General features: G+C 44.3%; 1 protein-coding gene across 9 annotated transcripts in view; it reads right to left on the bottom strand.

Moving 5' to 3' along the window:
- Positions 1-1,412: 1,412 nt before the first annotated feature.
- The window catches only part of CBFA2T3 (CBFA2/RUNX1 partner transcriptional co-repressor 3), a 206,304-nt gene continuing 185,139 nt past the window's right edge, over positions 1,413-22,577 (bottom strand). For 7 of the 9 annotated variants that reach the window (XM_074201069.1, XM_074201115.1, XM_074201076.1 and 4 more), the window contains 6 exons: positions 21,776-21,957; positions 19,820-20,070; positions 17,843-17,928; positions 15,767-15,965; positions 15,070-15,138; positions 10,557-13,266 (listed from right to left, as the gene is read on the bottom strand). In XM_074201069.1, coding sequence (XP_074057170.1) covers positions 12,707-13,266; positions 15,070-15,138; positions 15,767-15,965; positions 17,843-17,928; positions 19,820-20,070; positions 21,776-21,957 — 1,347 coding nt within the window. In that variant the 3' untranslated portion in view covers positions 10,557-12,706. The other 2 variants (XM_074201123.1, XM_074201085.1) reach the window with 2 other exon arrangements.

Raw genomic sequence — 22,577 nt, 5'->3', positions numbered from 1 at the left:
TGTGGCCTTGGGCAAGCCACTTAACCCCGTTTGCCTTACAAAAAAGAAACCTAAAAAAACCCAAACAAACAAACAAAAGAAATGATGAAGGGGAGGGTTTCAGAGAAACCAGGGAAGACTTGTATGAACTGATGCAAAGTGAAGTGAACAGAACCAGGAAAACAATTTATACAAAGATAACAATATGATAAAGGCAAACAACTTTGAAAAATTAGGAATTCCAACGCTGTAATGATATCCACTTCCTGATGGAGAGATGAAGTATACAGAATTCAGACTGAGACTTGCTATTTTTTTTTGAACACAGCCAGTACAGAAATTTGTTTTGACTATAAATGTTTGTAACAAGAGTCCCCCCCCATTCTTATTTAGGGATGGAATGGGATGGGATAGGACAAGGAGAAGTGGATCTTTGCTAATCAAAAAAATATAATTAAAAAAAATGAAAGGGGGAAAAGACAAAATGAGGGAAGTGCCACATCATATGGCTGCTGGATGAAGGAACTAGTATTCCATTCATTTGGCAATGGGATCCATGGGAAGTTTGTGAACAGGGTAATAATGTGGAATTATGCTTTTGGAACAGAATTATGCTTTTGGAAAATGACTTTGGCAATTGTGTGAAAAAGAAAATCTGTCTAACAACTTTACTCCTTACCAGAGGATTGAAAATCTTTTTGCTCAACCCAATCATTCTTGACTCCAACTTCTTCAAGTTTCCCAGAGAACAGGTATTCTTTCTCTACCAAAGAACAGTGGCACACATGATCTGAAAACCCATCATATTAGTGGTTAGGATCTACTAAATGTAAAGTTTGCTTGTAGGCACTGTTATCTTTCTATCCTGGCCCTATGAACTAGTGCACATTTGCATCGTTTCGTCAGAGGTGTGAGGTTCTCTGGGAAAAATACTCAGAGATGGAACATTCTATAATGAGACTTGAGTGTTGGTGAGTCAGAGATAGCATGGCGACCCTTGTACCATGGGCCTACTCCTCAATAGTCAAAAAATCCCATCAACAAATCAACACCTCCAACTCTGATTTTCCATAGCCATGAACAGACTTTGGTAAAATTATGAATCTTTCATATAATAGCAACAGCAACAACTGATGGTCTTTAGATTGGATTCCATGTTCTTTCCTGTCATTCTTGGTTGTAAGTATTCAAGAAATAGTTGTAAATCACACATGGATTGAGGAGATAGCCAGACACCTCCTTTGTTTGTATCTCTTGAACTCAAGAAATGGTAGTGAGGACATTTTCTTTCTGAATGATTTAAGCTGAGCCTTGATGAATGGACCCCCCCCTCCCTTCCCTAGTGGTGGCTGACAATGACCAACACTTTAAAATAATATCTTTCAAGATGTAGTGTAGTTGGATAGATGGACACTGGGTTTGTTTTTACTACCAGCATGACCTTGGGTAAGTCACCTATAAAATAAGGGGGTCAGAATAGATGATCTCATCCCATCTAGATCCCATCATCCTTTGCATTTTGCATTGCATCCTACTTTAGGAAAGAACTTCTGTTCTTCTGTCAACTCAACCTTTTTTTTTTCAACTGATGCCATCGCTGAAGTATTAATAATTCCCCCTAGAGCTGTTTATGTTCCATGATCCCAAGATATTTTGCATAGAAGAGCTTCTGTTCTCTCAACTGAACTTTTTTTTTCAGCAGGTGCTATAGCTAGAGTGTTAATAATTCCCCTAGAGCTGCCTATGTCCCAGACAACCCTGGGGATCTATGTCCTGGAATATGAATAAGAGTGAAAATGGAAACTGTTGATTCTGGGAATGTTGATTCTACTGTTCTTGACTCTTTGGTTCCCTTGCTGGAACCAGGAACATTATTTTTTATTTTTACCCTCTTTCCCCATTGGAAGTCTCATGGTAAGTATTATGCTATACTTCTGATGCCCCTGGGTAAACCTTCACTCTGAGGATCAAAAGGGACCTCACAAGGTCATCAGCTCTGCTTCTCTATTTTTAGTGGCCAGACTTACACCTCTGGGTGTGGCCTTGAACTGGACCCCAGGACTTGAAGCTGATGCCTTTATCCTTAGAAATGAAGTTAACAAGCAGAGAACTTCAAGTGTCTCACAAGGAAGCAGCATCCAAGGAGAGGTCAGAGTCATGTGGTAATTAAACTTTTGTTTTATTACACAGATACAGAGTTAAGAACAGACAGAACCTGAATCATAATGTTTTACAGCTTCCACAGGTCAAACATACAGTACATTTAGAGAAAGCAGGACATAGCAAAGGGAAGGGAACAGCATGCCATACACTCCTAACACAGCGTCATTTCTCTAGAGAGGCCAAGGGGCCCAAAGAACAGCAGGGGAACAAGGGCTTTTTATTAAAATTCTAGTTTTCTTAAAAATTATCTTTCGACTTATGGGGGAGGGGTAGAGTGGTGGCTCCAAATTCAATTATCTACCAGTCTTCCATATCAAGGCTCTTTCCTATCCTCCCCCAACCCCCTCCCATGCCTGCCTCAGTCAGCCTCCTAGGACCTTTAGTTCAAGTATTGCATTTTGGTAGGTTGTATAGTATGTATCTTGGCTGGTATTCTGGGGGAATGGTTGCACCCCACACCCTGCCCTCCCATTTCTCACCAGGAGACTCTCAGAGGGAATCCATCCAAGGGAAGAATACAGAGGGAAGGATCTAGGAAGGGAGGGAAGCCCAGAGGGAAGAGAGGCCAGTATAGAAGTACCAAGTGCTTTCATGTCTATTTAGAAGGAAATCAGGTCCAATTAGAGCTGAAACAATTAACTGCTGCTGTTGAGGCATCTTTGGGACTCAGATTTGTCAGGCTTGGAAGGGAGCCCAGGGCTTGCTGAATCAAGGCAATTGGAGCAGAAAGTGTGTGAAGCAATGTTTTCTCTTAATTTAAGTCCTTGCTTGATAATTATGATTATGATGGTTATTATTATTATTATTATTTTTGGCATCTCTTTCCTGACACTCAGAGTATACACATCATGGCTATGCCACTTTCAGAAGCAAGCAAGCAGACGCCCCTCTGCTGAATGAACAGCAAAATGGTCCCTCACTCTCTCCTGCCTCTTGTCCCATCTTTGATTCCTCTTCATTCTCATTCTATGGAAAAAGGGCCTCACCCTAGCCCTGCTTTGGGATAAGCTCCTATGGAGAGTAGCCCCAACATGAGTTAGCTGTTGGGCTCTGCCCTCAGAAGCCTCAAACCTGAGGGAAAGAGGGAATGGAAAGGGATGGAGGGTGCCCAAGAAGACAAATATTCAGAGGAGGGGGTGAAAGGGAATGCCAATGAATGTCCAGCCCAAGATGGAGGTCATCTGGATTCCCAGGGACTGTTACCCCCATTCATTAGGCCAGCAGCTACTAAAGGGTCCCCTTTCCTGATTCAAAGGGAAGGAGATGAGATCCAAACCGCCATCCCCATTTGAAAGTAGATGGGCATGTGGATGAACTGAGGTTAGCTAACCTTCTCTACTCTATTTCAGGGAAGTTTAACAGTGGAGGAGTGAAAGCCTGGCCTGAGATCTCACTTGATCAGCAGGACCATCTTCAAAGAGGAGGTTGTCACTCAGTCCTTCTCATTGCTTACCCTCTAGTCCAGGAGCAGTGACCCTTGAGGACATGAGTGGGAGAGAATGGGATCTCATCCAACCAGTGTCAGGTTTCTTGCCAGGGAATGTGCCAGCCATAAGACAGGCCTGAGGTGGGGGTGGGGGACGGGGATGCTTGTGTATCATACATAGGGCCTCTCAGCAGGTGTGTGGGCTGCCTCCCAAGACAGCAAGCCCAAGTTCCTTCTCCATCAACACCAAACAGCCCCCAAGAAGGGCACCCTTGCTCTTTACAGCCAGACCCATGTTGGTCTCAATTCTAAGCAGTCGTTATCTGGACCTGGGATCCTTTCCTCCAACTAGAAGACTTAGAAATCACCTATCCCCAACCTTTTCAAGGAAAACTTCACCCTTGGAGACATTGAAAATTAGCCACTCCAATCAAAGGTAAAAGCAATATCACAACTCCTATAGGCAAAATTGCCTTGTTTCTTGTCCCCCAATACTTTAACATGGGGTCTGGTACCTCAGAAGTGCTTAATAAATGGTTGTGGACTGACTCATTGTGTGATTGCTCAGGGGCCATTAATGAGAGATCCTTAAAGAACTTCTCCCAGTAATGGATCATTCCTGAGGCACTGGTCCTATTTCTCCTGTGTAGGTTGGTGACCTCTAATCTTAAAAGTCAAAGAATGGGGTCAACAGGTATTCAGAACCTGTGCTCCCTTTGGACTCTGGTAACAGGGGTCTCTCACAGATCTTTTGGTATCATGGGGGATCTGTTGATTCTAATTTGGGAGGGAAGGAAGGATGAATGCCAGAAATGGGTGCTTTGGTGTCAGCCTGAGTGTCTATTTGGAATAATCAATGAACAGGAGCATTAAAGACCAACCACAGGTCCTCTCCCATTAAAAAAACAACAACCAAAATAAAGCCCCAACCACCAAAAAGCCCAAACAAATCCCAAACCAATTCTTAGCTTTACTGTTCCTTTGCTCCCTTCCTCTGACCAGCAACATGTTCTGAGTCTCTCGGAATACCGGGCAGTATTGTTCTTATTTTGCTGGCTGCCCCCAGGTTAATGGCCAACACATTGACTTGAGTTTTCTTTTCCAACCCTTAAGTCAGAGCAACACCCCAGCAGGGAGCCAGCAGCAGGTACAAACATGGCTTCTTTCTCACTCTTACTCCTGGCCAGGCCTTCTGGACACACATTCCTCACAGTAGCCCAATTCCACAAAGTTGTACACTAAGTTCTGTTCCCTTATCATCTGTTTCCCATCAATCATTGAAAGGAAGGGAAAAGAACTAGGAGTACAAGCCACAAGAAGGATGGCACTCAGGTGATGTTTGTGGACTCTTGGGGTCTCTTTGTCTTGGATTGAGGTCCATTAAGCATCTGTTTTGCTAAACTAGAAGAGACATGAAAGACTTAGTAACTCCAACTTTTCACCTTTTGGATCTTTAGGAAGGTCGGAAAAGGGCAGTCTCTTCTACCTTATTTGGTTTGCTTTAGGAATGAAAAGAGAAACACTACCTATTCCAACCTTGAGAAACTGTGGCTTGGGGAATGGTGAGAGAAAGGAAATTCCGAAGCTCTGTGGATAGGAGTGGGGAACCATGCAATTAAGAGTGAGGAGACTTTGATCAAGTTGTCATGAATCCCAAGTAAAAGTAGGGAATACATAAATATAACTAGCTTCCATCCCGGTGTTTATCTACCCCTTGGAAATTGGTGTTCTCATTCTGAATGGTCTAGGGGACAGGAACCCCTTCCTATCACCATGCCTAGCTGTCTGTCTCTGAGATCCTGCCTGATCACTGTCTCCTGCCTTTGGCTTTGGCCTCTGAATGCTAGTTAAAGCTGTTGTATGAGTTTGGGATTCTGCTGGGGGCTCTGGGAGCAGTAGCATCTCACAGAGCTTTTGGTTCAATGGCGAGTGTGATCTTGACTAGTGGCTTTAAAGGAAAAACAAGTGAGCAAACCACACCTCTTAATCTATGGTCCTTAAGCACATTGGAGGTAGCAAGGCAGGATACAGCTTCTGAGCAAGGGCGAGGAGGCAGAGGCAGAGACAGAGAGGCATGGGAAGGGCAGGGTTCAGAAGAGAATGCTTAGAAATTCAACCCAATAGAACACAGGATTAACAGGCCCCTTCAGTGGATCATATCAGAAATGATTCTTTACAAATTGTCTTTTTTCATGAAATAAAAATGAGGGATGATCAGTACACAGATCAGAGGATGTATCAATTACAATGGTTAGTTACATTGCCTTCTAAAATTGCTCAACTTCTCCCCAAATCTCCAAACAACCCCCTGAAAACACGCTGTCACTGGCAATTCAGAAAGAAAAATTACTCAAATCTCTTCCTTGCCACCTCCTATTTCCACGAAGTATTGAGATTTCAGGTTTGGTACCACTAAAAGGTCTTTGGCTGAATTAGCTTGGGACTGGGGTGATGAGTGGCAAGCTGTAGTTCTGAAGATGAATTCCTAATCATCTAAAGAAGATACTAGTGGCCTCCCAACAACCTGCCCCTCTTTAGTATGTAGCCACCTAATCTTCCACTTGGAATCAACCAAAGCCTTCCCCAGGGGGCCAGCCTTTCCTCATTTTACGCTGTTGGGGTCTCAACCCAAGGAATCTCATGTTAGATAACTTAACTATTCCTTATGAAGAATTCCTTAAGGGATTAGGGGCTGGAGACATGACAGCTCTGTCTGTCCAAATAACCTGAACAGTCACACTTTTTCCTCGATACCATATTTCCCTAGAACCCAGAAACTAGGCTCTCAAGGTTACTTGCCAAGAATAGGCAAATGTTTTTTTTTTCTTTCTGTGCTACTGGAGAGGTATTCAGCAACAAAATGAGCCAACAGGACAAAGAATTAGCCCAAAGGCCAATCAAAGATTTTTGGGTGACTTGTGGGTTTAACTTTTTCTCTCTTCATATCTGTGTTTGTGTGTGTGTGTGTGTGTGTGTGTGTGTGTATCATTCTGTGTGGAAGGTGTCCAACACTAGCTGGCTAGAAAGCTGCTATTTTCCATGGATCCTCTGACTCTAGGGCTTGTCAAAGAGGAAGTAGCCTACTGGAAACAATTAGGGGAATTATACACTGGAAATGCAATCTGCGGCACATTATTAAGTGAAGATGTCACAGGGCCTACCCTGGAACAGATAAGTCCAAGGGAGAAGCTTCCCCGATTTCCTTTCTAGATGTTGGGTTCCTCTACCGGAAAGGATGCAACTCAACTCAAACTGTAGTATTGAGGATAGCAGAGAACATTACCTCTACTCAAATAAGGGGAATTTGCCAATACTTAAATGATCCCACTTTACAAGGTTGGGCCTCTGACTCGATGCCTTCGGCTGCCGATGCCTTCTTTCCTCAAGTCCTATGAGTTAATGACTTGGGATCAATGAGAATATTGTCCTGAAATTCACCATGTTGCCCATCAAAATTGTACCCATTGGCCGAATCATGGCTTGAACTCTCTCTCCACCCCCCTTGAAGCAGAAGCTAGGTAAGCACTAATTCATCTGACCTGACCACACAGTCTCATTCACTTTGCTTCTTGGAGATTAGGACTGATATTAGGTTTTCATTTAGATCAAGATGTTCAGCTCAGCAAAATGGTGGTCACTTCCTTATTCCCCACCTGCCTAGTGATCTTCTTAAACCAAGGTACCAAAATCCATCTTTCAAACCCTACAGCCTAGGGGGAAACACATCTGTTTCCAAAGTAAACAGGCTTCAGGACACTGAGGAGTTCTAAAGGACTCAGCTATGAGGGAGGCAGGAAGCAGACAAGGAATCAAGGGTCATGAGGGAAGAGGATGCATGGGAGGATGAGCTGGGAGAGGCAGTGGGAAAAATCTATATCATATACACATCCGATACTAGGTACAGTCAACAGGCTCAATGCTTGGGAGAAGAATGGAGGAAACTGTGGAACAAGCTTAGCCCTGCATTTTCCTGCAGAGCTATTCCAATTTTAAAGAAGTCTTAGCTCTTGGGATACCTATGGAACCATTACGCCTCTATGTATGTACTCAATGATCATTGAAGCAGAGCCCTGTACTGCAGAGGGATGGTGTCTGAGTGTGTGTGTGTGTGTGTGTGTGTGTGTGTGTGTGTGTGTCTATAAAGAGATCAATAGTTTCTTTATCCCAACTAATATACCCAATTTGCTTTCTGGACTCATGTTTCATCTGTCAGAATTTCCTTTGGACAATGACCCTGTTGGCAGTGACTCGATTTACTCCTCCCTTTCTATTACAAAAAGAACAGATTTTTATGACTCTGGGATATAACAACAATAAAAAACAGAACAAAAACAAAACGAAACAAAAAAAAAATCCATCACTTCCCCAAGGACCACACTTCAGATTTTTTAAAACCTGTTTCCTAAACTTTACATACTTCAGTGGTTTCTCTTATTTTTATTTGGCAAACATCTTTTCTTTATTATCATCATCATCATTAATATCATTATTTGGACCTCTGCAAATACTATATACATTCACATTAACGTACAATATTGACTTCTTGACTCCTGGCTGGGAATCTTTTTGAAACCCCCATATTTCAGTAGCTGGGCCACTCTCCATATTGCACTCCCGTCCTCTGTACTTTGTACAATGATACAAGAAAATGCAAAATAGTCTACATTGTCTTTCTTTTGTTTTTCTTCCATTAAGTACAAGTATTAATTTTCTTTCTCCTTCATTTCCTCCTAGGAATCCTTGTGAGAGTTGGAAGGGGCAGGGGGGCAAGGGAAGGGTGCAAAAGGGTACCAGTGAGAGGGAGAATGTTCAAACGAAAAGACCTATTGTGTTCCATCAAAGGAGCAGAGGAAAAAACATCTGGAAACAACTGGACACAAAAGCAAGGGATTATATACAGGCAATCAAAATAGTCTTCAGAAGGTAGAATGGGGGCAGAATACAAAGGTGGGTTTTTTCTGTTGTTGTTTGTTTTGTTTTGTGGTATTTTCCTGCAAAAGTGTGGAAAAGAGGAGAACAGCGATAAGGAGATACTGTGACAAGGGGTGGGGGGAAATGGAGAGAAGAGAGGTAGAGGAGGAAAATGAGAAGCAGAAAGTATTGGTATAAGTTGCTATCTGCTCATGCTCTGAAAAGCAGTCAAGAATCAATCCAAAAGATTGTCACAGTTTTTTTTTTTTTCGGAACAATGCTCTCTCTGGAAAGGAACACTTTAGCACTTTTTTTTTCATCATCAGAAAAATTAAATGTGTTGAAAATCCATTGAGGGCGGGAAAATAGAGGTATCTTCCCTTTACATCCATACACATACACACACACACACACACACACACACACACACACACACACACACACTCTCACACACATATGCATCCATGCACACACGCCCATACTGGGTTTTAAAATCTTTTCTTGGGCTTGGCTTGGTCAATCCTGATGAATGTTTTTCCTTTTACTTTATTCATTTTTAATAAATAAACTCTGAAGCCACGGATGCAAATCCCATAGTCTGGCAGAATGATGGTGGGGGGGAGATCCAAAGCCTGAGAGCTGAGCTGATATAATAGGGCTGGGGGGTTTCATTCTTCACCGCTGGTGTCAATGACTCACCAGCAGAGCAGTCATCATTGTTTGGTTGGGACAGATGAGTGTCCTTATTTGACCAAAATAAAAAAAAAAGAGTTGGGGCCTTCTCCCCTCTGAAAAATGCAAAACCCCAACCAAGAAACCAAAATCAACCAACCAGCCTCAAATCAAACAAACCCAAGAGTACCAAAACAACAAAAAAATACTTTGGCAGTGACAAAAAGAAGTCTGGATTGGTTTTCTTGTGAGAGTTTGCTTTTTGGATTTCCTTTGGAGCAGAGGTGTATCTGGTATTCTTGGCTAGCTAGCAAGGTAGTTTACAAGTAAGCTTCCTTTACTTTTGTTTTTAAAAATCTTTTTGGATTTTTACTTAAAGCCAAAGAGTTTGACATTAAAAAAAAATAAAAAATAAAACAAAAATAAAACCAAAAACATTTCTTGCATCAGAAATTGTAATCCTTCTTACCGTTTTTTGCTGCACCTGCCCCTCCCATCACACAGGGGGCATTTTGGCAGAATATCCAGCTATAAAAAGAACAGTTCTTTTTTTCCCTTTTCATTGAAAAAAAAACACACTCAAAAATGAAAACCTCACAGTTTTCTTTGTCCATTTCTGAGTAGCTCTTTTGGGGAAAAGCAAACACAAGCCCAAAGCAAGGAACAAGCTCCCCTCCACCCACCCTCCCCAAAGAAAAATCTTCACTGAAAATATAAGCCACCAAAGTAATGGTTTTTGAAAACAAAATTGAAAACAAGAAAGGGTGTGAGAGAGAACGAGAGAGAGAGAGAGAGAGAGAGAGAGAGAGAGAGAGAGACAAGAGGAAAATTTGACAAGACAGAGAAAGACAGATTAACGGAGAAGAAGATTTGTACTTTCTTTGTGAAATCCACTTTTAAAGCCCAGTTTTGAAGATCTGTGAGGATCACTCGAAGAGATAGAGGTCGTTTGGAGGTCGAATGAAATCGTCAGGTAGCTGAGGAAGTTGCATTGAATGCAGTTTTGTTTTTTTTTTTTCTTTTGGAGAAAAGCAGTAGCAGCAGTGACTTTTGTAGGTTCTTGGATTTTGTTGTGTCTTCCTCCCCCTGGATGGGGCTAGCGGGAGGCAGTTTCCAGGGGCGCTGGGGTGGCTGGGGTGCCCGAGCGGGAGGCGGCTGCCGAGCTGGTCTCGCTGGGGCTGGTGGCCACAGCCACGGCTACCACGTCCGGCTGGGCAGGGCCCACCCCGTTGGCTGGGGTGGGCCCCGTGGCTGCCTGGAGGCCCTGGAGTGTCTGGCCACACACGTGGTGGTGTTTCTCCCAGTCCTTGTGTTGGCAGAAGGAGCCGCAGTAGCGGGCAGTGTTGCAGCCGCTGCAGGTCTCGCTGGCTTTGCGCCCACAGTTCCAACAGCTCTGGGGTGGGGGGGGACAGAGGGCAGCGTCAGCTATGTGTTTGTGGTGGGGGAGTTCCAAGTAGGCAGCTCCCCCATTCCTCTCCTCTAAGGATGCCCAGAGAGTATGAGGAGAGAAATGTGGGCCTACCACCCCAAAGAGCCCTAGGCCCTCCAAGACGGGGATGAGGAAGGCCTTGAGAAGTGAGAATAACTTTTATGGGGTGGTATTGAATCACATCAGTCAAGAGATAGAAATGGATTCCAACAAACAACATGCTATATACATAATAGGTAAAGCCCCACCTGGGTCTCAAGTTTGCCCTTCTGACAATGAACGGTTTGGATTAAATGATCTTTAAATGCCTTCCCATTTCTAATAATAATTATAGGGCAGCAGTGGATGGAGCACTGGCCTTGGAGTTGGAGATTGGGAGTTCAAACCAGCCTCAGACACTTGACTCTTACTTACTTGGGTAAGTCACTGAACTCTGAATGCCTCTCATCCAGGACGATTGTCCTGAATCATATCTGGCCATTGGACCCAGATGGCTCCATAGGAGAAAGTGAGGCTGGTGACTAAGCACAACCCCACTCACTCAAATCCAGTTCACGGGCTTGTCATGGAATCACCTCACTGATGTCATGGTCTTCTTTGAGAACAAAGGACAAACACCAATTATCTTGGAAAATGCACTGAACTTGGACCTGAGGCCAAATCTTCTTTCTGCCAGTTTTCTCATGTGATTAGTTGGGGTGACCTCTACTAAATCTGATTCCATGATCATGACCAAGCTCTCAAGCTTGGGGGGATTTCCCTACTTATTCTTTCAGCAACAGTTTGTGGAAGGCCAAACCTGAAATCTCAGAACATCTGTGGGCTTCACATATTATTGCCTTCCAACATGACTGTCCCAATCTCGTTGGGTAATGAAGAGGCAAGAGATCATGGAGGGACTGAGGGCTCAGTAGCTGGCGGACTGTTTTAGGATTACCCTAAATTTTCCCCCAGTGGGCTACTCTGATTAGGAGGCCTTTGAGAATCATTTTCAAAGGGTTACTAGTCACTAACAACTATTCCCTAGGTCAGAGGTGTTAAAGAGTGCAAAACTCCTGACTAACTAAAACCAGATTAAAATGTAATTGGGAAATATTTAACAAATAAGTAAAATTATAATGAAAATAGATAACATTGCATTTTAAAAATAAGTTAATATGTTGCCCGCAAAAAACTTCATTTTGTTGTTCAGTTGCTTTCAGTTGTGCCCAAGTCTTTGTGATCCCATTTGGAATTTTCTTGGCAGGGATATTGGAATGGCTTGCCATTTCCTTCTCCAGCTCATTTTACAGATGAAAAAACTGAAGCAAGCAGAGTTAAGATTTGTCCAGGATCACATAGCAAATAAGTGTCTGGGGTCAAATTTGAACTCAGATCTTCCTGACTCCAGGAGGGGTGCTCTATCCAATGCATCACTTAATGGCCCCTAGTTGTATTGTTGATGATGCCCCTTTCTATTTGAGTTTGACACCTCTGATCTAGGCTGTAGGAACTGATACTCTTCAGAGAAGGTGTTTTTTCTCAAAGAAGGAATATGGGAGAGGAAGAAGGCACAGCACAGGAAATAAAGACAGCAACAGTAATGATGAGGCCTTTAGGACCAAATCTAAACCATTTAACATTCTTTTTTTTTTTTTTTAAGTTTTTTGCAAGGCAATGGGGTTAAGTGGCTTGCCCAAGGCCACATGGCTAGGTAATTATTAAGTGTCTGAGGCCAGATTTGAACCCAGGTACTCCTGACTCCAAGGCCAGTGCTCTATCCACTGCGCCACCTAGCCACCCCCTAAATCTAAACCATTTAAAGCAGAGGTGACTCTGTTTTTAAAGGGCTCTCCCCTGCCCATCCTCCAAGGGAAGGAAAGTCTCCAAAAGGAAAATTCAAAATGACACTCATAGAAGGGACCTGAGAGCCATAGAGTCCAACCCATACATTTTACTGATCAAAGGATTAAGACCTGAAGGAGGTAGGGGAGTGTTGTGAAGTAATCTGTCCAAGTTCCCACAAGATGTAAGCTTCAGAGGTGAGATTTGAATCCAGGTTCTTCAGAGAGTGAATGGGAGGGACCCCCAGATGGTATGACTATAGCTCTATTTACTATTGTTCCCTTGTCAGGAAAGGGGTTACTTCAGGAAAGGAAAGATATCCAGGCTTTTATTCTCATTTCTTCCTTAACAAAGAAGAAGATAATTTTCATTAATCCCCAAAGGATGTCTATGGACACTCTTTTTGCTAGTCTTGTCAAACTCTGTGCTTGTGGACCCTGAGGCAGTAAGAGGAAGAAGGGCATGAGTAGAAGAACCCCAAGAAGGCAGAGAATGGAAGAAGAAAGATGAGAAGAGAAGCGAGCCTGGGAGTTCCCATTGCCCATCCCCATTTCTGTTGTTGAACAGGCCTTTGGTTGGAGGTGGGATGCCATTCCTATGATCAATCCCCATCCTATGAGGGCAGAAGGAATGGGGTAGATTTGGCAGAAGAAGGAAATGAATAACCCTACCTCACTGGAGTCTTCCTGCTGATTGACGACGGTCAGGGCATCCTCGGAGGCCTGCCGCTTGGCTTCTGCCAGCGCCCGCTCCATCTTTGCTCGCTCGGTTGTGATGAGTTCGTGGGCTTTGCGTTCTGCGTCGGACACAGCCTTCTGTAGCTCGGACATTGCCTGGCGCTTTACCTCGTTCACAGCTTCCTCTGAAAGGCAGTGTGAGGGAAAGACCAGTCGAGTCAGTCTTCAGGGCTGGTTATGGGCATGGGGCTACCACAGGTTGGCCTGGGCAGGACAACTCAGACTCATGGTGTGTGGGCACAGACTTCTATGTATTCATTAAGGATCAAAGAATAAGAGCTAGCAGGGACCTTGGATAGAGAAACTGAGGCCCAGGAAGTGAGATTTCCAGCATCACAGAAAATGAGCATCAGAGGCAGAATTTGAACCCAGATCCTCTTGGAATAGCCAGGAGGTGTGGTGGATAAAATGCTGGGCCTGGAGAAGACCTGAGTTCAAAGCTAGCCTCAGACATTTATTACCTGTGTGACTCTGGGCAAATCATATGGCCTCTGGCTGCCTCAGTTTCCTGACTTATAAAAAGATGAGAATAACAGTATCTACCTCCCAGGCTGTGTGAGGATCAAATGAGATAATATTTATTAACTGCTTATCACAGCTAGCAATTCTTCTTCTTCTCTGACTTTAAAACCAGTTTCTTCCTACTCCACCATACTGTCTTCCATGTCCATAGTTATGAATATGTAAACATACATGCAGGGGTAGATAGGTAAACATACTGGGACTTATTTGAAAGCGCGCGCGCGCACGTGTGTGTGTGTGTGTGTGTGTGTGTGTTGAGCACTTTACAAATATCTCACTTAATCCTTATAACAACCCTAGGAGGTAAGTGTTCTTATTTTCATCCCTTTTTATAAATGAGGAAACTGAGGCAGAGAGAGGTTAAGTGACTTGCTGTACAGTTAGTAACTGTCTGAGGTAGGATTTGAACCCAGGACTTCTGACATCAGTTCCAATGCTATAGTCACTCTGATGTGCTGCCAGGTGGAAGTTGGGATCCTTCAACCCAATGGCCACATCCAACTGTCTATCCCAGAGTGGTTCCAGGCTCTTGGACAAGCCCCATCACTCATTTCAGTTGGGTAGCTGTTTCATGGTATCTGTATGCTCTCTGGCTCATATTATGAGACTGTGACTAAATCAGGTTCTAGGGACTTTGAAAATCGTAAGGGACAACAATAGAAAGTCCCTTTGGAGAAAAGTCACATTTTTCAATAGGAAAGCTTATTCCAGAAGATGAAAAGCTTCGTCTATTGGAAGAGACCAGAGCTTCAAGTCTAGAGATATCGAACAGGTCTTGCTAGATGATACCAAATAAGACAAGTCAGAGTCAATGTCTCCATTTATCTAATGAGAAGGTGGAAGAGATGATTTCTGAGATCCCTTTTGAAAGGTCACATATACCAAGCCCAACATAGGAATCTCATAAAACATAGAGGAAAGGATGCATATGGGAGGGTAGGTAGTGGGGGAAGATCCTGATGATGAGACCTGAAGTCTATAGGCATCATGGGCTTTAGAATGGGAAGGAGCCTTAGAGATAATTTAGAGGCACAGTAATGGTACACCATAGCAAAATGGAATGAGAAGACCTGGGCTTTAAATCCCACCTAGGGTGGCCACCCAATGACCAGTGAGTCATTTCAATGTTCAGAGCCTCAGTTTACCCAAATGTAAAATGGGGAAAAGGTTAGTGACACTCTTTGCTTCATAGAGTTGTTGGGAGTCCTTTAGGAAAGGCAGTTATTTAATAACTTTTAATAAGACTTTTAATAACTTTTAATAAGACTAATCAGGGTCAAGAAAGCAAAAATAAATTACCCAAAACCAAGTAGATAGTGAGCTACAATTTGATCCCAAGGACTTGATCTGCTCCTTAACTGCCTGGGATGGCAAAACAGGGGTTTTCCTTAGATTTCTCAACTCACCAGCTTTTCTCCAGATTTCTTCTGGCATATAACCGGATAGAGGCCGGGGTACAAACTCCCGGTGACTTTCTAAAACACAAGAATAAAGAGTGATCAGCTCTGAAAACTAAAGGCAATAAGCTCTCAAGTGCTTCTTGGAGGGCAATACTGCCAACCATAGAGACTGGCCCCTTGTGCCATGGTGCCCATGATGACAGAAAGACATTCAAGCTGCTGCTTCAAGGTCTCTGCCTTTGGCCAGATATGAATCAGGTGACTAGAGATGGCCCTGGAAGGAGCTAGAAGGCTCTAGCTGAAGAAGGTCCCCCTGGGCTGGACTCTGAGCATTGGTGGCCCATGGCAGGATTTTGCTATTCATTAGCATTATCTTTGAAGTTTTATTGCTGGGCACTGACTCAGATCAATTTAGGGCTCAGATTAGCTTAGAATCATGAAATCCTAGAATTTAGATTCCAGGAGAACTGGAAGTGACCTAAAGGATCACCTAGAACTCTATGTGATTCTCCATAGGCCAGGGTCTGGGCCAGATTGGTTTCTCAATAGCAACGAAGATGGCACCAGAGTAATATTTATCCCTGGCCTTTCCACTCATTTTGGGGTGATTTTGTGTAAGACCCAATGAGGATTCCTGGCAAAACTTGGGCTATCTCTCTCTGTCCCCTTATTATCCCAGTTCAGTCCAGCCTGGCATCAGTACCTAACTGGGGACCCTCTGAATTGGAGGAGCTATTGTGTGGGCGGGATGGGGCCGAGATGGGGCCCTTCTTCATGTCCTCGGCATCACTATAACGCCGGATCCAATGATTCAGCTCTTCTCTGTCAGCCTCCTGGCATCGGCGCAGCACTGTGAGAGAACGCCGCGTCTTCTCCACCATATCCATGATACAGTTCAGGAGCTAACAGGGGACAGGAGATATAGAGATGAGCTGCAGGAGTGGTGACCCAATCATTCTCTCCACTTAAAGATGTGTGAAGGCTTAACTCAGTTGCTAGAGAGGCCAGGATCATAGTTCAGTTCCCATGGAGGCAAGTTGGCTTTGCTCTAATGAATGGGGCATGTGATTATGGGTTAGAGGGAGGGTGGTACTGGTTAATGTTTAACAATCAGCTCACAGGAAAAAAATATCCATTAACATTTAACAACCAACTCTCAGGGGGGTGAGAAATGTAGGTATACCACACTTTTTTTTTTTTAGGTTTTTGCAAGGCAAATGGGGTTAAGTGGCTTGCCCAGGGCCACACAGCTAGGTAAATATTAAGTGTCTGAGACTGGATTTGAACCCAGGTACTCCTGACTCCAAGGCTGGTGCTTTATCCACTGCGCACCTAGCTGCCTCTACACCACACTTTTTAAAGTTTAATCTGCATTAACATTTCCTCCATCACTCTCTTAACGCTAGGCAACCAACAAAACAATAAATTAAATTCCTGATATGAAGCAGTTGCTAATTTCTGAGGATTAAATGCTCACGCTGAAAATCTAACAATTGACTTTCTTGAGTATAAGCTGGCTCCAATAGATCTGTAGTTAAAAGGAGCTTCAGTGATGATGATGATAATGTTTGTCCTTTGTTATTCAAGAAGACTATGACATCAGGGAGGTGATGCCATGACAAGCACATGAATTGTCTTTGGAGGAAGGGGTGCTGTGTAAGTCACTAGCCTAACTTTCTCCTCCAAAGCCATCTGGTCCTGGGCCAGGTATGAATCAGGACGACTGGAGATGGCCCTGGAAGGAGCTAGAAGGAGCCTTCAATACTATTCAGTTGAACCGCTTCATTTTACAGATGGAAATGATCCACAAAAACAAATAGTCCCAAGCCATTGTCTCTCTTCCACAAGAGAATCCTTGATTGCACGGACTAGATGAGTAAGAAAGAAGTCATCCTAACTACCGATAGCTCTTCTCATCACTCTCTCTGAGCCTCAGTTTCATCTTTAAAATGGGAACAATAATGACTTTATTCACTGCCTCACAAGATTTTTATAAGGATAAATGAGAAAAAGCATATGTAAAGGTTTTGTGTAAGGTGAAGGTAATAATTTTCCTCAATGAAGATTGGTGTCATTTTAATATTTGTTTTATATATTAGAGAGTGACATTTTTTATACTTAATTTGTGTGGAATAATTTGGCATGCGAATATCATTCTATAGCTGTTGAATTCCCATCATCCTGCCATCTTCCACTCCAGTATAACAGAGTAATAGCCACAAAAGAGAATGGGCCGTGACTTTATTTCTTTTGTATTCTTCTCGTCAAATGCCTATGACAAGATGGCACCCACAACTGGCCCTCAATAAATAATGCTGACTGGCCAGTCGGTCCAGGGTAGATCTGAGCTCCATAGGGTTGAAGACTAAACTCTTGAAACTTTTAAGTCAACCTGCCCTTGACTCAAGGAACCACAAAGAGAGACCTAAGATATCTCAGAAAGTGTCACCTGGTTAAGTGACTCAGGAATGTCTGTAGTCAATGCACCCCAATGAAGAAGAGCCCACCATGAATCTCCAAGGCAGCACTGTCTGTGACCTGTTGGATAAGACCCATTGTGGGTTCCTGGGGAACCTCTCTGTCCTCTCATTGCCCCAGCTCAGTCCAGGCTAGCATCAGTACCTAACTGGGGACCCTTTGAGTTGGAGAGCAATTGTGTGGGCAAGATGGGACCGAGACTAGATAGGTTGATGTGTCCTTACATGGGTTGGTCAATCTAGATTGCATTTCAGACCCAAGTCCACCCAAGATCTCCATGCTTTGACTTGGGGTTACCTACATTGTTGAGGTGCTTCCACTCCTCTGCCCATTCTCGGTCTGTGAGCCTGTGATCAATCACTTCTTCTTGCCGGGAGCCATGTACAGCTGGGAGAGAAGGAAAGGTGGGTATTAAGAACACAATTCCAGGGAAAAGGGTTCTGCTGAAATTTATCCATCCTGCCCAGATTGAGCTGCCTAAATATTGTATCTGACTGTCCTCCTTCTGATCAAAACCCTTCAAAGCTCTCCTTTCTCTCCTCCCGATTCCTCTCCTCCTCTTCTCTTCCTCTCTCTCCTCCTTTCTTTTCCCATCCTCCTCTTCCTCCTCTCATCCTTCTCTTTTTCCTACACCTCCTCTCTTCCATCTCCTTTTCCTCCTCTGCCTTCTTTTCTCTTCCCCCTCCTCTCTTCCTCCTCTTCTTTCTCCTCCTTTTCTTCTCCTCCTCCTCCTCTTGCCTCTCCTCCTTCTCCTCCCTGCCTTCCTGCTAGGAAGAGCCTAGGATGATATCTCTTTCCCAAATTAAGTGCTCAGTTTAGATTTGTTGTTTCCTTGACAAGATTGGGTAGGGGGACATGCTCACCCCACATCCTTTTAGGGTCCTGTAGGTTTCCCTGGGTTCCCCTATCTATGACTCACTCTTTTGCCAGGTTGGGGGAGGGGAGTGAGGAGGACGAGGAGGAGGTGGAGCTTCCTAAGTTGGGCCAGGCCACCCTGTCCTACTTTGTATGTCACCAGGAACTTGAGCCAACACTTCAACCAAAATAGTGGCTGGAATCTGGAGAGACAGCTGGTATTTATTTTTGCATTAGCAGGAGCTGGTGGGAATTAGCACCTGCCTGACCCTGGGACTCAAGGAGCCAGACGCCATCACCTGCTGCCTGGGCCTGGACCCCTGAAGGAAGGAGGACAGCCAGCAAGTAGGCCCTGGCCAGGGAGGGGCTAATGCTGACCTTTCCCAGGCATGAGTCTCTAGTCACTACCCATTTCTAGTCACTCCTTTGCTCCATGACCCCTTGGCCCGTTGGCCCAGGACCAGCAGGTACTCACTTGTCTGTTTCTTGGTAGCTTCTGAGATTGTTTTAAATAGAGATAAAATATTTATTAATTTTTACTTTTTTATTCAAGTGGATTCACTACCCCTCCTCAACCAGCTTTTCATATGTTTATGCGAAGGGATTTTATGTGTCTTTCATATTTTGGGGAACCTTCTGAAGTACCTAGATCAGTACTCTGGAGAAAATGGGGAGATAACTGGAGATTGATTCTTGGGAAAGACCAACATCACCTCCCTGGATGTGACCTGTTTGCTGAATGTCCTCATGCATAAGAGTTCTAGGTCCAGGCAGTGAGGGATGGTGTGTGGTTCCAGAATTTTTGTTTGAGCCTCACACATTGCTTATGCACACCATGCCCAGGATGGGTACAGTATCAGAAGGTTTAAGGGGCTCAAGGCTGCCCCAGGCTCAGGATAGTCTGGTTCCCCTAGATTGGCTCCCCAATGTCCTCGACACCACCACATGCTTTGCAATATTTAGGTTGGGGTTGAGGGCTGGGAATATGGGGAGGAATGTGGGACATGGGAAAATGTAGCTTCTGAGCTCTTCCCCCATGGAGCTGTACTCCTGATTCTGTTCCTAAGGAATTCCTTTTTTATTAGAGCAGGTAGAAGGTTGGCAGGTCTCTTATTAATATACTCATGCTAGTCAGGGCTCAGAGATACTTAACTCCTAGGCACTCATGTAAGTAACATGGACTCCAGTCTTATTTCTCATGCAAAGACCAATGCCCAACATCAAGGTTGTCCCTGGCAATTTCTTCCTCCTTTTTGGTCCTTTCTGAGGTCTTATGCATTTTATTGACCTTTTTTACTCCTTTTCATCTGTATGCTTTCTATTCAGCTTAACTCACAGGGCCATTTCTTCCTTTTGAAACCCTCCCAGCCACCCAATCTGCAACTCTGGCTCAGGATAGGGAGGGTGCTTGGAGTTTACTCACCAACTTGCCGATGGCGCTCCCGTAGCTCTCGGGGGTCAGGGGGCCGGTATGTGTCCCTGTAGTGGTGGGCCACAGCCATGTCCTCGAGGCGGTAGTGCTGAGGTGGGGGAGGCGTTGGGTGAGGCAGCCCATTGGGTTGATGGCTCAGCCCATTGTTGGGGCTGTACCTCTGGGCAGGGCTCAGGGTGCATGGCCGTTTACTGAGGTGTTCAGGGTGCAGTGGGTCTCGGTCTAACCCATTCTCTTTGGTCCTGGCCCAGTGTGAAGGAAGGGAAAAATAATAAGATAGACAGAGGTCAAGATGGCAGAAGCAGAGATAGGAGCAAGCAAATGTAGGCCAAGGTAAGTGGTATGAAGGAGAACAAATGAGGAAGAAGAGAGACAAGGTGGGAGGGGATGGAGATGAGGAAGGACAGGGAAAAGAAGGAGAAAAAGAAGGAGGAGAAGATGTAGAAGAAGAAAAAGAAGAGGAGGAGGAGAAAAGGAGAAAAAGGTGAAGAGGAAGAGAAGAAGAGGAAGAAGATGAAGAAGAAGAGAAAGAAAAAGAGAAAGAGAAGGAGGTGGAAAGGAGAGGAGAAAGAGAAGGAGAGAGAGAGGGAGAAAGAGATAAATATGAATCATGTTTCTGGGAAAACTGACCCAGCAGCTCTGACCTGAACCCTAGGCAAGGTGGGGGGTATGCCAACCTCAACACTGCCCTGCTCCCTGGAGACTGGGCTTCTGAGATCCAGGTCTTCATTAAGAGCTACCTGAGCTACTACCATTAACTAGACACCCTTCAAGGCTTTGAGGTGCAGCATGTGCCACTTGGGGACAGCTACATCTGTGACCCTGCAGGGAGGGCTCAGACTTGGTGACCTTCCCCTGGCTCTCTGTCACTCAACTCTCAGCCAGGGAGTCCTCAGACCCAGGCCCATTGAAGGCTCTGGGGGTCCTCTCTACTCTGACACTTTGACTTTTGTACACCAACCCAGATAGGAAGACCTCAACCCTTGGAGGCTTACTTTGACCAGAAGATTCTACCAAAAACGTCCTTTTCCTCCACTTTCCATCTTTAATTGGTCACATGCCTTTTGGGAGGGCTCCTGGAGAGGGGGGTAAAAGGGGGATCTATGAAGCCTTGAAATTTACTTGTATATAAGGCAGAACTATTAAAAATTAGAACTTGATCTGGGAGAAACTTTAGGGATTGTCTGATCTAATTTTTTCATTGCTCAACTGAAGAAATTGAGGCCCTGTGAAATGACTTGCCTAGAGTCACTCAGCTAGTAAATGGGAAAGTTGGAATTTGAACTCAGGGCTTCTATATTCATCTTAAATGAGGCTTTTCTTTCCCTGCTCTTGTGCACTCTGGAGTTTAAAAGAAGATCCTCTTTATAATTCATTAGTCCTTTATCAAGATTGGTCTGAGATAAATTGTAATCTGGAAGAGTGGGGATAAAATGATACTGATAACAATGACTGATATTTATATAGTGCCTACCATAGTACAAATATCTCATTTGGCCCTTACAGCAAGGTAGGTGCTATATTATTCCCATGGAACACATGAAGAAACAGGCAAACACAAATTAAATGACTTGCCCAAGGTCACACAGCTAGTTAAATGTTCAGTTCCTGACTCCAGGCCCAGTACCCTATCCCTGCTCTACCTTGTCATCTCTACATCATGGATTTAGGGCTAGAACGGACCATGGACCCAACTGCCTCAGTTTTGCAGATGAAGAAACCAAGGCTCAGAGAAGTTTAATGACCAGCAAACAACAGAGGCAAAACTGGAGCTCATATCCTCTGACTCCAGGACTAGTGTACTTTCCATAGAACCACAATACTCTCTCCTCCTTGAGCTAACACATATTTAAAAATGTTGAGTGGGGATATGGTTGACTCCTTCACCCCCCAATTCCTTCCCATCTTCCCACCTTTCAGAGTTACGAAGGAGATGCCACTCCTTACCTGTCTGGTGTCCTCCTCTTGCCATTCTCATTGACTTCCAGGAGAAGCTCGGAGGAGTCGATAGGAGAAGAAGCGTTGGCATCTAGCAGGAGCTGCTCGTGTTGGGCCAGGTACTGGGCTGGGGTCTGCTTGGCCAAGCGGGCACAGTGGAGAAGCTCCCGCTGCAATAAGGGCAGGTTTGCCTATGGAAGAGAGGAGGGTTTAACTCACTGATAGGAAGGTGGCGAAGGGGAAATCTACCTTTTTTGGGCCTCAGTTTCCTTTCCTGTAAAATGAGAGGTTTCAACCAGATAATCTTTAAATTCTCTTCCATCTCTCCATTCAGCAGTCCTCAAAGCCTCTCTTCATGCTTTGGTTTCCCCACAAAAGTTGACTACTACCACTAACACTACTGCTGTTGCTACTCCTACTCCTTCCACCATCACCACTACTATTCCTACCACTGTTACTACTACTACTACTACTGCTTCTAACACTACCACCACCATCACTACTACTACTACTACTACTACTACTACTGCTACTGCTTCTACCACTGCCATCAGTACTACTACTACTACCACCACTACTACTACCATCACCACCATCACTTCTACTACTCCCACCACCATCACTACTACTACTACTACTACTGCTTCCACCAGCCCCATCACTGTCACAATCACTACTACTACTACCACCTCATCATCACTTCTATTGCAATCACCACCACCACCTTCACTACTACTATCAACAACCATTTCTACAATGCTGATTTTGTGTTAAGTGCTTTATGGTTATTTCATTTTATCTTTTATCTTCA

The sequence above is a fragment of the Macrotis lagotis genome, chromosome 1 (assembly GCF_037893015.1).
Source record: "Macrotis lagotis isolate mMagLag1 chromosome 1, bilby.v1.9.chrom.fasta, whole genome shotgun sequence".
Classification (NCBI taxonomy): domain Eukaryota; kingdom Metazoa; phylum Chordata; class Mammalia; order Peramelemorphia; family Peramelidae; genus Macrotis; species Macrotis lagotis.
The sequence above is the reverse complement of the archived record's forward strand: the minus strand, read 5'-3'. Positions and strand labels throughout refer to the sequence as shown.